Below are 14020 nucleotides of genomic sequence, written 5' to 3'. Positions count from 1 at the left end.
TTTTTGGGTTGTAATTAATAGTTTGGAACCAAGCATAGATATTGCTCTAGAGCTGTTTTCAGACATTAACTCAAAAAAAATCTTCCAGTTTTGCACATGATGTGTGTTAAAATGGTCGTCACCACACCCATTTTTTCACAATTTCCTGCTGTAGTCTCACATAGGCTCCTTTTTTTTCAGGGCATTTTACTCGGGGGCTGGCAGGAAAAGTTCCAGAAAATGTCCGGAGCAACTGGCTTGGACATTTGTGTTGTCACATACAACGCCTCCAGAAAAATTTCAGGAGACTGTCCAGACTTCAGTGCATGTCTGAAAGCAGCTCAGGTGTTGTTGTTTATTAAACCATTTGCATCGTTATCACAAGAGAAGGATTGATTTATTGTTTAGTGCGTAGGAGTATCATGTACCTAGTGGAGGCTCTGGTGATATACCAATACTCTGTAGGAGGGCCTCAGTCTCTCTGCGTTTACGATCCAAGTCTGAATCCTCTGGGGTCACCACTGCCTTCTGCTGGCTCTCAGACTGCACAGGACACAGAGACAAATAAGTAGTAAGTTAATACACCATGAATTACACAACACAACAGAGTCCCAGCTCAGTTTATAAGCAAGTGAAAACATGCGCATGTGCATGCACACCCTCAGACATGTATGTGTCACGGCTTGACAAAAACAATCCAACACACTAGAGGGTGAGACAGTATGAGCGGCAGTCATGTGAATGTACTCACTTTCTTCCTTACCTCTTTCTTCTTCCTCTCCTCCTCCTTTCTCTTTTTTTCCTCCCTGATTTGGGCGAGGCGCTGCTTCTTGCGCTCAAGCTCTGCTTTTAGGTCACTTTTGTCCGACATGGTGTCCTACAGGGCGCCAAGCGAGAGGAGCGAACAGGAGTAAGCTACATGTGGGACAGTCACAATATAACCTCTGGTTTCATTTTAACACGGCGTGGCAGTGGAGGAGGCTCATCCAATGGGCCCAAGGGATTCTTCAGAGAACCCACTGGGTGTGGCAGCTATTCGATATTGATGAAACAGCATCAATACTGGGTCATACTGACCCGAAAGGTGTTTGCATATAAGAGCTATACTTGTACATTATTAGTATTATTATGAAATCACTGTGTATGTATGTATGATATTAGAATCATTATCATGCGCAGTACATACTTCTTATTTTGTATTCCAATACTGCTTTTTCTATTCCTGCTTTAGTATATTCTTTTATATTTATATTTTTGCAACTTATCTTGTGGTCCACTCTTACTCCTCAATGCACTTGATATTAAGATACTTTTTTTTATACTATTACATGATGGTTTTCTTTGTTTTTGTAAATCTGAAGCAAGACCTTGTACAAGCATTTCCTTATTTCCTTATTCCTTATTTTAGCTCATCCCATATCATCTTGTCTCATCTGACCTTATCTCATTTTATTACTCATTTCATTTGTGGAATATATTTAGGAAGCCACTTCTCAAAAACCTCACCAAACCTGTTTTGTGCATTAAAACACTGAAGACACTTCGCAAGCTCTTGAATTAGCACTATATCCTGTAGGAAAATAGACCTTATGATTGGTCTCTTGGATCAGGAAGTCTAATTTAGTCTAAAAAGGTGCAGTACCTATTTATAGCAGAGGAACTGCTGGATATGAGGCCAGTGTCACATGATCACATACACAGCATGTTTAATAGATGGCACTGGATGGAGGTTTAAGAAACTACAGCTATTTTGGAACAAATATATATACGACAAGAACAAAAGGTTTGAGAGATGTTGTGTCTTCTCATATTAAAGTAGTGAAGGGACAGACACATACACATGTTACGTTGATAAATATCCTCACAGGAAGAGAAACAAACCTTTAACTGAGTGATGTTAGCTAGCTACAAATAACAAGCTAGCGTTAGCTAAACATTTGACAGCATTTCAATTTGCAGCGATGCGTTCAAGGCCTCGTCATAAACACTGTAACACAAGAGTTAGCTGGCAATACAAAGGTGATGTTGAATTTCAGTAATGTCAGAGAACTGGGCTGTAAATGTTTCCCTCCTACCTGGTCCACTCGGGCTGATAATGATGTGTCACCCGGCAAAGATGCTGTCTCACTGCTGCAACAGAGGAAATCACCACATCCTCCGGCTGCAGACCTCCACACTGGATCCTCCGCACAGGTCGGCTCTACCTTCCCCTGAGGCTGATGATGACAGGCGGATGAAATCACAGCATCTCAGCGGCTAACGACCCGGACAGCGGAGGGAACAGGTGCAGCTGCACACAGATACATCCCGAGGAGGAGCAGGAGGATGAGGAGGAGCAGGATGAGGAGGAGGATGAGGAGGAGACCAAACCCCTCCTCTTCTTCATCCTCATCCTCTCACACTGTGGACCACGCAACGCCGTCATCTTGTGGCCATTAGAGGAAGTGCAGCTGGAGTCGTCATAACTGAGAGGAAAGGAGACGAGCCAGACTGTTTATAAGATAAGAGAAAAGATAAGATAAGATAAGATATCATATGATGAGATGAGATAAGATAAGATAAGATTTCAGATGATGAGATGAGATATTACAATATAAGAGATAAGATAAAATAAGATAAGATAAGGTATCGGGTCAGATGAAATGAGATAAGATAAGATGAGATAAGATGACATGGAATGAGATAAGATATAAGATGAGATTTGATATGATATGATATGATATGAGATGATATGATATGAGATCAGATCAGATAAGACTTACTAAATCCTGGAAGGAATTCTTGTGTCAGCTTGCTCCAAGATCATATATTTGTTTTATTATCCACATTGCTATTGGTTATTATGCAACTATTGTTCAGACGAGTCAATGTGTAGTTTAAACAATCCAAACACAGATATACGACACCGAAATTAATAATAAATAAAACTGAAATGAAAGGGATTGTTTTCTAAATCATACTCTTTTATAATGTGGAGGAATTCCATAGCATTTTTCTTTTACGAGGTTTCGATGAAAGAGATACATTCACATTTATAACATTTTCAAAGCATCAGAATGAATGACCTTCCGAGGGTCAGGGTTCGTTGCAGTTGAAATATTTGCATTTGCGGAAGTGAATCTGTAGGAAGCGCTGTAACAAAACATTCAGCTGATTTCAAACCGGAACCAGAGCTGGAGAAAGGAGACTCTGACCCGCCCACAGCCAGGACAGTCTCCCCGCTCATTGGCTGCGCCTGACGTCAATCCCCTCCTCCTCCTCCTCCTGCTTGTCGACTGACACAAACACAGACATCGCTACGTGATGTGAAGTTGTGATCGGAGGACACACAACAAGTGAACAGCATGAGAGGAGGAGGAGACACACGATCTTCACCCAAACATGTCTGTTCCAGTGTTTCTGTGCGTGACGTCGAACGGTGTCTTTAAAACGTGCTGAAGCTGAAGCTGAAGGAAGAAAGAGTCTCATTCTCCGACAGAGGAAACAGAGGACACAATGAAGTTTGCTCAGTTTCTGCTGAAGAACGCCTCCGTGGCTGGAATTCCGAAACAAGTGGAGAGGTTCTCCAAGTTCTCCCCTTCGCCCCTGTCCATGAAGCAGTTCCTTGACTTTGGTAAGCAACCGTATCAGGGTCAGTGAATGTGACTTAGCCGTACCTTCCTCCGGATGATCTCCTGCTTTGTTCTTGCATGGACTCGCTCGGACATTATCCGGACTTTTTACTTGTCTCTGTAGATTTCTCAGTTGATGTAAATGCTTCGTATGTTGTGTGTGTTTGGGAAATGCATCCTCCAGAGAATTTCCGGACCCAATTTTGCGGATATCTTCCGGAGTTTGTATTTTAAAATGACCTAAGGGGGACTGTCTGGGCTGACCAGATAATCCAGATTTGACAAGTGTTGATGAAGTGATTTTTTGAAGAAGACCTGGTCCAATGTGGTCTATTTGCGAAAAAACAACAACATTGAAATCTCCACCGTTATATCAATTTCACAAATTGAATATAAACATTTTTGAATATATCATCCTAGTGATGTTTTCACTAATGTGTTTAGTCTGAATTGCACAAATTTATGTTTTCTTTATCCCAGAATGGGCCCTTTATATTGGAATACTTTATATTTACATCAAGAGCAGGCCGCCATCTTTTTTACAGTAGTCCAAACTGGACAAACTAAACACCTTTTGAGTTTTTATGACAACTGAAGGCTACCACTTGTTTGGGGGGGGGTCTTCAACTGTAATATGAAACTTCACCTCTAAATGTCCGCCTTTAACTGCCGAACCAGAAGCTGCAAATCAAAAGCATCTTCAGTGTCAGCTCTGGAGAATGTCAGGAGATTACCCGGAGTTCAGTGCATGTCTGTTGTCTTCCCCGATCACGTGGCTGTTGCACAACTGACCTTATTCTTTTTGTGTGTGTGGAGACAGCTGGCCACGCACTTCTCGGGTCAATGATAGACACCCAGACAAACACACACATGCAGACACACGGTCATGGCGGGTGTACATATTTTTTGGATCTTGTAGACGCACATGGAAGTTAAAATTTAACCTTGAATTTTTTATCAACTGCTCAAACTCATGCTGATTCTTGCACTTTACACATGCAACCTGGTGTTACTGTTATGTCAGCAAAAACATTTCAATTTTCCCAGCAATAGATTCCTGCAAAGCCCAACACCTTTATTTTTTCTGATGTCAATGAGTTCATGACCTTGCTGTGTTTATTTTATTGTCTTTGTTGACGCATTGAGGTCAAAGTTGAATGCTTGCTAAGGCTATTTTGTGTCCCCCCCCGTCTCTGTCCCTCATGTGACCAAAGGCTCGGCCAATGCATGTGAGAAGACCTCCTTTGTTTTCCTGCGCCAGGAGCTTCCCGTCCGACTGGCCAACATCATGAAGGAAATTGATTTCCTCCCAGACAAGCTCCTCGGCACACCATCCCTTAAGCTCCTCACCAGCTGGTAGGGTCACCAACCTGAACTGCACCTCTTTCTATTTAATCTGTTGTGCCACAGTCAGACTCTTTAAAGTCTGGGAATCACTCAATCTCAGTTGACAGACAACTGTTACTGCAGCAGAGTCAAATGAAGGGCGAGGAGAGGAAGGTGAGGGTAGAGCGAGAGAGTTCCGCTGTATATCTGCTGTCAATTAGTATTAAAGTTACCAGGTTAATCAAGGTCTTACAGGGACTGGTCCATGTTTCAGCACAGGAATGTCCTGATAAACTAGCGTCTGGGTTCCAGACTGTGGATTCCCTCTGTGTGCATTCGTCTCCCTCAGCTTTCGTGAACTCAGCATGTTACCTGCTTATCTGATGGGATGAACGCGGGGCTGTTGAAGTCGTTTGGGGTTGTGTGAGGTCACTCTCTCCTCCTCCCTCACCCACCTGTCCTCTGTGCACTCTCAAGATCAATGCCACTGTACATACTTCATGATCTTTTTTTATTATTATTATTAGATAGGGCTAATGCACAGGCCACTCTACTGGTGGTCTACATATTTAATATTTGCATTACATCAACATATTACATCTTATACATATACATTGAATATGCAGCACAGATTTAGAGTTTTGAAGAATGAATGTTACTTGGTGTCTACCAGCTTCACAAAGATCCACCATGTTTGTGGTCACAACCCTCACACAAGTCGAGCTAAACCAGCAGATATGAACCTGTGTACACACACACACACAATGGATGTAAAGATCAAGTATAGGAGTGTGTTTCTCTCTGTTACAGAACAGAGATTTAAATGATTTAAATGTAAAACTATGAAATGCACCCTGGACACGTGGGACAGGTTTCCACCAGGGAATTTTGTGTATTGGATTAAACCTTACTCTTCTTTCTTTTACTTTCAGTTGCCCCTGTGTAAAGCAGAGTTTCTGCAGGGTTTTAAAAAGTCTAGAATATGTTAAAATATTTTAAATGCTTAGTTAGGTCATTTAATGCTAGCTCTGTTGGACTACGTACTTGACATAGATCTCAAATTGTAGTCATTTTAAGAAGTCTTAAATTTAACTTGCCCTGAAAAAGAAAAGAATAGGCACGGGTCGTTTAGTCATGCAGTCTATTTGTTTGAAGAGCTCAACAGCTTTTCTCAAAAGCCAAAAGAGGAGCCATGTTACTGGGTACCAGTTTTTCCACCAGTTGTGGATCCTTATCCCAGATCATTCTCCACTCTTTCAATGAGCCAGAGTAGTGTCTGTCTTCTCTTTCCCTCCACTGATAAAGTATTTACATTTCTTCATTCCCTGCAAAAGACTCAATCTGTCACTTGTTGATGTTGTTTACGAGACGCGAGGAGAGAGAGTGGTGACACCGAAATGTTTCCCTGCAAAGCTTCCAAGAATAGAAGTCTCATGATAGTCTGCAACAAGATGTTCATATGTGTTACCTTGATACAAAGCTGAGAGCTGAAGGTCAGCTCAGGGACACACTCAGCACCGTGAAAGCAAAGCTACGCTGCTGTTCACCTTTCACCCAGTTTTTCTACAGTGAGATGGCGCAGGCAAGAGCGTGACTCAGTGAGCTCAGCGCTGGGGTCTTCTTCTTCATCCACCCTCTGGCCCAGATAAAATAAAACAATCTATAATAAAAGGGGGGGCTGTGTTGTTAGGCATATGGAAAGGCTTTATGCTCTAATTATACAGTTGTTCTAGTCTTTTTAAATAAAAGAAAGTTAGTATTAAACAGCTCAGAGTAGCTTGTAGTGCTTTCAGATGAAGTTTCCGGTCATTGAAATCACTAGATATTTCTTTGGAGCTTTTTCTCATTCTCATAAACCACAGAGTGATTTTGTATTTCTGTGTATCCACCAGGTATTCACAGAGCTTGCTGGAGCTTGTCGACTTTTTGGAAAAAGATCCAGATGATAAGGACGTCCTGACGATGTATGTTAAAGACACTTTTTCAGCACATATGCATTACTTACATACGTCTTAAAATGTGCTTGCTTGTTGTTTTGTTTCTCTTCTTTCTACTGCATTTTAGTAATTCAGTAAAAACTGCCTAATCACAATCTTACATACAAAGTCCAACATATTGTACGGATGCCAAACTATCTGTTATGAAAACATCTGTCCTGTTCACACACATCTGTCCTGTTCACACATCTTGTTGTAAAGCAGCTGAAGGCCACCCACACATTAATTACAGTTAAAGCTCCGTAGTTTCTGCAAAGTCCAACATGTGCCACCACAAAGAGGAACCGTGCATGCAGCTCAGTGAATGCAGGAATTATCTGGTTTAGGTTCATTTAGGAGTAATTCATTATTCCTCTGCCTGTATGTCAGTATTTACTTCTAGGGTTTAGACTTTTTGTATTTGGTGCCATTTGTTTAAACTTGATGTGAATATAGTTTCTTAAACAGTTAATTAAAGTAGTATTATAATTGGAACATTTGCCTGTACACATTGGTCTGTTTGGCTGCTTTAGAATTCCAGATTGTGGAATATAAAAGTAAATAGTAGATAATAAGTAGATAAGTGTCATGAGTGAGTTATCAATTCCTTGGATCAGCTTCAAATGCAAGATACAACTTCCATTACTTGTTGGGCTTGTGTGGGCATGTTTGCTGATATTAGTGTTTAAATCTATTGTTGCAATACAAAATCCTCGATGAAAAGGACTTAGGAAGTTGTAATTTGAAGTTTGACGTAAAAGGGCATGCGCACACATAGATTTGCTTCGCCACAGGAAGCAAAGGTTTTATCCTAAGCCCCCTCGCTCCCACAATTTGGAAGTGAACGGGAGGCGAAGGTTAACCTCTGCTTCATTCAGGCAGAAATCATTGTTGAAAAAGGGTTTCCTCTTAATCATACAGGCTTGACAAGTTAGTGCTATTATAATAAAGACAAAAAAAAAAAAGACAAATATCTCATTCATTTAAAAATAACTAATAATAATAATAAAACATTGCAAGCAGCCAGGAACCCACACCATGATGTGAAAGGAGCCTCCTGTGGCAACATTTCATGCAGTCAAGGAAGATAAAGTGCAGCGATGAATCATGCTCACTGTGTTCATGATGTGCAAAAGGTCAGAGGTCACACAGTTTTCTTGGCTTGCTGAGCTGTTTTTCTGCTCTGTGCCCGTTTTCTTTTTGAGGTGAATACTAAGCCAGAAAAAAAGTATAGATGGAAACACATTCTTATCTAGATTATATCATCAGATATGTGTTTTTGGTTTGTGAATGTACAACATTGTGCTATGTTTAGCAGACAAGTGTGCTCAATGCCTCGCATGTCGATATTCACAAGTCCATTATCATCATCGTCTTTGCCCTCAGCTTCACACAGACCTTGGTGAACATCCGGAACCGGCACAACAACGTGGTGCCCACCATGGCTCAGGGTGTGGTGGAGTACAAGGAGGCATTCGGCGTGGACCCCGTCACCAACCAGAACGTCCAGTACTTCCTGGACCGTTTCTACATGAGCCGCATCTCCATACGCATGCTCATAAACCAGCATAGTCAGTACTGTATAGCACTTGGTGATTGACTGTGAGTTAATCAATACAGTTGCCAACTCTCACGTCATTGAATTACAACGTGGTGAAAACAGAAGGGACTCTGTTGCAGCTTATGTCGCCATTTGATTGAAATCTTCTTACTAATTAAGTTTAACCGATTAGTTTAAGATTTGACTGATGTATAAAAACATAATCAACACTCAGCCTGCAGCCCTGAGAGAGAGATTTTGTCAATTATGTCAACTACTGTTAATATTCCCCTCTGCAAAGACCCCACTCTGCTTTATATGCACCTTGTAGTAAAGTCAATATTCACAGGTGAATGGGCTGTGCATTGCGTCTATTTATTGTGTTGTTTTTTAAATGTTTGTTTTTTGTTCGGCTCTGTAGCATTAATCTTCAACGGCAGTGTGAACCCAGCCCATCCCAAACATATCGGCAGCATTGACCCAACCTGTGATGTTGTGGAGGTCGTAAAAGGTGATGAGTCATCTTTCACACACACACACACACACACACACTGGATTTCTTATCTCCTTTCCATCCCTCACTGTTTGTGCAGATTCATGACTCTTTGGCATGTTTCCAGTATTATCTAATGTCCTTAGTGGTTATCTTGATGTATGTTGCTGTTATAGTCTGGCCTGTAAACGTGATAACTGCTTCACCAAAAGGCAGAAAACTTTAACGTCTCCTAGTGTTATTTTCCGTCCAACATGAGTTTTAGAATTTCCCAGGCAGTAATGTGACCACAGTTTGCTCTGTGTCACTTTGCAGATGCCTATGAGACTTCAAAGATGCTGTGTGAGCAGTATTACTTAACCTCGCCTGATATGGAGGTCAAAGAAATCAACGGCAAGTTTTTCATCCGTCTGTTTGTTGTATGCCTCTTGGTTTTTTGCTCTAAGGATCCGTGTTAGAGGAAATGTTCACTGGTGCTCTGCTAAAATTCAACTAAACTCTTTGAGACTAATTTGTGTTGTTTTAATTGAGGCCTGCTGAGTCTGTTTCCTGTCAGTTGTTCCTGCCAAGAGCCAGCATCAGCATTATGCATTCCTTGACCCTCATAGGTTATAGCACAGAGGAAGTGACCAAAACAGAAAGAGTTTAAGGATTTGGTTATGCTTATGCTGCAGCTGTAATTGCACACTATAAATTACAACATGTTTACATATGTACCCTGTGTGCCAGCATAGCCAGAGAAGCAAGGTGTTCTCCTAATAACTTAAAAGCGCATGGACGGATTTTCACTTCATTCAAAGTTCAAGGTCAACAAATATACTGAGCAAGAGAGATTTCGGTGGATCTTGCAAAATTGTGGATGGTGATGATGATGAAAAGATTTATGATCAAATGGTGGGACAACAATGTCATTCTGTAGCCACATTTATATTATAGTGTGGTAATGCTTTACCTTTGGCAAAAAAGTAAAACCAGAGACACGATCTACAGCTTTTTTACATCGACTATGTCATTTTTCATCTAATGGTATAAAACACAACTTAATGAAATTAGAATATGAGAGGCAGCATTGTCTTTTTGGGTTTTATACAGCGAGCAACTTGGTTGTGCCACTCTGAAGCTTTTCTTCACACTTTGTTCTTTGTTTTTCAGCTGATTAGCTAAGCCAATATGTACTTGTGTAAAACATCTATTTGCTAGTTTTCTAAAGGTTTAGTTGTAGCATTTAAAAAAGGTGTAATTTTGTTCATATGATAATAATAATATGTTGCGTTTTCCAGCTGAAAACCCTGGCCAGCCTCTGCACATTGTCTACGTGCCGTCCCATCTTTACCACATGCTGTTTGAGCTCTTCAAGGTAAAGTGACACACAAACCTGAAAACCAGACCTACGCTACTTTTCCACCATGTGTCTTATTTTGTAATCTATGTTTTCTATCAGAACGCCATGAGAGCCACAGTCGAGACCCACGAGATGAGTCCGACGTTGCCTCAAATCAAAGTGCGAGTTTCACTGGGTGCTGAGGACCTCACTATCAAGGTCAGTAAGGAAACAGAGTTAAAACAAACCTGGATTTTTGTACATTGCAAACCATTCCTTTAATTAAAGTAGTTCATGTTGTACTTCTATTCTTTACACAATTTCATCCGCCTTCCCCTGCGCTGTATGCAGACCCATTATGTACTGTAAATAAAAACCAGTTGTGATGACGTGATACACAAAGCGGATCCTTGTGCTCTTTATTTTTAGATGTCTGACAGAGGAGGCGGAGTTCCTCTGAGGAAGATTGAACATCTCTTCAGCTACATGTACTCCACCGCTCCCAGTCCCGTCCATGTAGACAACTCTCGCAACGCACCTCTGGTGAGACTGAGCATGTTACACATTGTTGTCATTGTCATCAGTGTTGATGATTGTCTAATGCCTAGTTCACACTACATGGTTTTAAGCCTGATTTTTTAGCAGCTGTTCTTTGATAGGCTAATCTGTAAAAATACTGCACCGCTGTTATTTTTCCTCCAGGCTGGTTTTGGTTATGGTCTGCCCATCTCCCGCCTGTATGCCAAGTATTTCCAGGGAGACCTGCAGCTCTACTCAATGGAGGGCTACGGCACATCAGCTGTCATATACTTAAAGGTGAGAATTGCGTTGCCTCCACACATACAAAGTCAAGAATTAATTAAAGCCTAAGTTCACCTAGGAATGTATTGTTAACTACACAAACTGGATAGATTGAGTTTTGGCTGATGTAGAGAAACTAAGTGAAAAGAAAGAATCAAGAAACAAAACAGATCTAATCAAGCACAGAACTTTGAAGAAAAAAAACGGATAAGACTCTCATTCAAATGCAAATGGGTTTGATAATGATCCAGATTAAATGATAATCATCGCTTCTGCTCTGCATCACTAGGCTTTGTCCTCAGAGTCCGTGGAGAGACTTCCTGTTTTCAACAAGTCTGCCTTACGGCACTACCAGGCCAGCACAGAGGCCGACGACTGGTGCATGCCCAGCAAGGATCCAAAGAAACTGGGCAAGCATGAGAGGACATGGTGATGACAGACTGCGGGACGAAAGTTAAGACAGTAAAGAAAAGTATGGACGTGTGAATAGTTAAATTAAGAAGCTGGAAGAAGTGGATAAACTTGTACTGTAGGTAAGAGAAGGCATCGAGTGCTCTGAGCGAGCTGCTGGACGTGGACCTGTGCACATGAAATCTGGATTCCTTTCCAAACCCTACAAGGAAAACACTTCCCAAGAATCAGATAAATGCAGTGAAATACCTGAGCTGAGCTATTTCTATCAGCCTCCAGACAATTTAGCCCCATTATATGAATATAATGGTGATGGAACAAGTCAAGTATTAATCTGCTTTATTATACTTTTTTTGTTTTTAGCCATAATAACATGTATACACTGTGTTGAAAAAAGCATGTTAGCTTTTTGTGTTGATGTCCTTTTTTCATGTCCACAATCGTTAGACTGGTAAAGTTCTTAGGTCAATGTAGATTACTGGGTTAAATTGTGTTTTTGCTGTAGGTTAAATCCATATCAGTGCCTTGGAAAAGCCCAGTGAGTCAAGTGAATGAGAACTGGAGCATGTTCAAAGTCCAGCATAAAGTCAAAGGGAGCAACGACTGCTCCTCCTGTAGCCGTTCTGTATTTCTTCTTCAGCTCTTACAAAAGAGGAGCAGTCCAGAGTCACAATAAGAGAAATGCATAAATGCTGTTACGTGTGCTGTGAGGTGATAATGCTTGGAATGATTTTGCTTTGATCACTTTGACTTAATCTATAGGTCAAAGTATCAGCTTGTTTAATAGAAACATAAACACAGGTGCCTTAGCCTTGGAACAATGCCAGGTCATTTTTAAAGTTTAATAATTGTTAATATTGAAAAAACACATGGACTGAGAAAATGAGAATTGTCAATACAAAGAATAGCAGCATATTTAAAGTTGATATGTGTAAGTGAAATGGGAATAGTGAATTTTCACATTAATTTACCTGCATGGAAACTGATGTGTTAATCACTGTAGGAACCAAAATTACCCCAAGTGTTTTTTAATGACACTTATTTTGTATATTTAAGTGATTTTCTGCACGTCAGAGGGTTTCAATGCTAAATGTTGCACTACAGAAAACTCACACTGTACTCTGTCATGCTCAGATTAGTGCAGCATGTCAACTGTATTGGAATAAATTCAGTCTAGCAGACATAGAAACAGACAGATGGTCAGATAAGGTTACATTTAAGCTGTATTGAATTATCTGTAACCACTATTTCACACAACCCTTAGAGGATGAGCAGTTGATGATGTACAGTATGAATAGATTGAAGAATGTCACATGTTTTTTCCTCTAATACATGTCAGTCAAATGCACTTTTCAGTTTGCATAGTTCATTTTAATCATTTCGTTGAGAATGTATTGTTTTCAAATTTAAGTATTCTTATCTCTCATTTATGGGGATCAAATTTAAAGATTTCTGAACCAATAGAGGCACGTCTTGGTCACTTTTTATCCCGAGAAACTTTATTCTCAAAGGCCACGTGTGGTTATAGTTCAATCACTTAAAGGACCAGTGAATGTAGAAAATAAAAATCTGCAGTTTGTCCCTTGTGGTTGCTCTGGTTTATTTCAGATGTATACTTTGTTGTTTTGCAGCATCAATAGTTAATTGTTTGTGTGTTGACTGTATTTTTTGCTCAGTTCGATTTATGCAACACGAAAGATGTCAGGGTTCATGAGGTCACGGAGGTCAGAACTGTAGAAATGAAACAGTTTCCAGTATGTTACGTAAACAGCAGCGTGTGGCGTGTCCTCTGCTCACTCTTCTCCCTCCGCAGCTTGTTTTAGGAAACTTTGCTCTGTTTGTCTGCCACCGTCGCAGACCGTTGGCTTCTCGTGGCCGGCTGCCATTGGGGGATGAGAACAGGCCGTCCTGCTCTGTTTTGCCCCTTCATTAGCGTGCCCACATGTTGTGCTCTATTCTGCTTCTGTCTCTTTCTCTGTTTGTCGCCCTCAACTCTCTTTTCCAGCTCATTGAGGTTTTATGAGCATGACAGCAACACAAGTACAGATTTATTTAAGCTCAGTCTCAAAGGAGAAAGAATAAAAAGTAAAAAAGAAGATCACTGCTGTGTCAGTGTCATTGCAACAGTCAGTCTCAAATAAAGGACGAACCCCCTCTTCCGCTGCCAAGGAGGTCTTGTTTTCACCTCTGTCCAATTGTTTGATTGTCAGCTGGATTACGCAAAAACCACTGAGCGGATTTTAACAAAACTTGGTGGAAGGTTGGGACATGGGCCAAGAAAGAACTCATTAAACTGTGGCACAGAACTGGACAAAGAGATTTGTCTTTCACTTTCTTTCTTCTTTCTTTTCTTTCTTTCTTTCTTTCTTACTTTTCTACTTTTCTGAGAGAGAAAATTTTTTTTATGCCCCTGTGTCAGTGACAGCCAGTGGACAGAGGCATTCTGTTTTCAGGTTGTCCGTCTATCCCAAGCTTGGAAACACAGTATCTGAAGAATACCTTGATTGAATTTCTTCAAATTTGGTACAAATATTCAGATGGTCTCACTGATTAAGTGATAAG

General features: G+C 40.7%; 2 protein-coding genes across 12 annotated transcripts in view; one reads left to right on the top strand and one right to left on the bottom strand.

The window, feature by feature from the left end:
• Positions 1–2318, bottom strand: part of LOC109631575 (cytoplasmic dynein 1 intermediate chain 1) — a 53192-nt gene extending 50874 nt beyond the window's left edge. For 3 of the 10 annotated variants that reach the window (XM_069516933.1, XM_069516930.1, XM_069516931.1), the window contains exons 1-3: positions 2055–2318; positions 743–856; positions 408–522 (exon numbers count right to left, since the gene is read on the bottom strand). In XM_069516933.1, the coding sequence (XP_069373034.1) occupies positions 408–522; positions 743–850 (223 nt within the window). In that variant the 5' untranslated portion in view covers positions 851–856; positions 2055–2318. Of the gene's footprint in view, positions 1–407; positions 523–730; positions 857–2054 lie in introns of all 10 variants that reach the window. The other 7 variants (XM_069516923.1, XM_069516924.1, XM_069516925.1 and 4 more) reach the window with 3 other exon arrangements.
• A 924-nt stretch (positions 2319–3242) lies between these two features.
• pdk4 (pyruvate dehydrogenase kinase, isozyme 4) lies at positions 3243–13037 on the top strand. Of its 2 annotated transcripts, none has more exons than XR_011239633.1 (11): positions 3243–3592; positions 4805–4946; positions 6809–6880; positions 8279–8494; positions 8854–8943; positions 9241–9318; positions 10206–10282; positions 10367–10465; positions 10676–10789; positions 10949–11062; positions 11337–13037. XR_011239633.1 is itself a non-coding variant. In XM_020090887.2 (11 exons), the coding sequence occupies exons 1-11, from the start codon at positions 3475–3477 to the stop codon at positions 11478–11480; spliced, it is 1233 nt and encodes a 410-aa protein (XP_019946446.1). In that variant the 5' UTR covers positions 3243–3474; the 3' UTR covers positions 11481–13037. The 2 variants fall into 2 exon arrangements, 1 of the variants encoding a protein (XP_019946446.1); XM_020090887.2 differs by having other exon boundaries at positions 8279–8463.
• The last annotated feature ends 983 nt before the right edge of the window (positions 13038–14020 follow it).

Source organism: Paralichthys olivaceus, chromosome 20, assembly GCF_024713975.1.
Source record: "Paralichthys olivaceus isolate ysfri-2021 chromosome 20, ASM2471397v2, whole genome shotgun sequence".
Classification (NCBI taxonomy): Eukaryota; Metazoa; Chordata; class Actinopteri; order Pleuronectiformes; family Paralichthyidae; genus Paralichthys; species Paralichthys olivaceus.
The sequence above is the reverse complement of the archived record's forward strand: the minus strand, read 5'-3'. Positions and strand labels throughout refer to the sequence as shown.

Coding starts and splice junctions, on each gene's coding strand:
- pdk4 (XM_020090887.2), top strand. CDS start 3,475: ATGAAGTTTGCTCAGTTTCTGCTGAAGAACGCCTCCGTGGCTGGAATT. Junction 3,593..4,804: donor GAAGCAGTTCCTTGACTTTG/GTAAGCAACCGT, acceptor ATGTGACCAAAG/GCTCGGCCAATGCATGTGAG. Junction 11,063..11,336: donor CAGCTGTCATATACTTAAAG/GTGAGAATTGCG, acceptor CTGCATCACTAG/GCTTTGTCCTCAGAGTCCGT.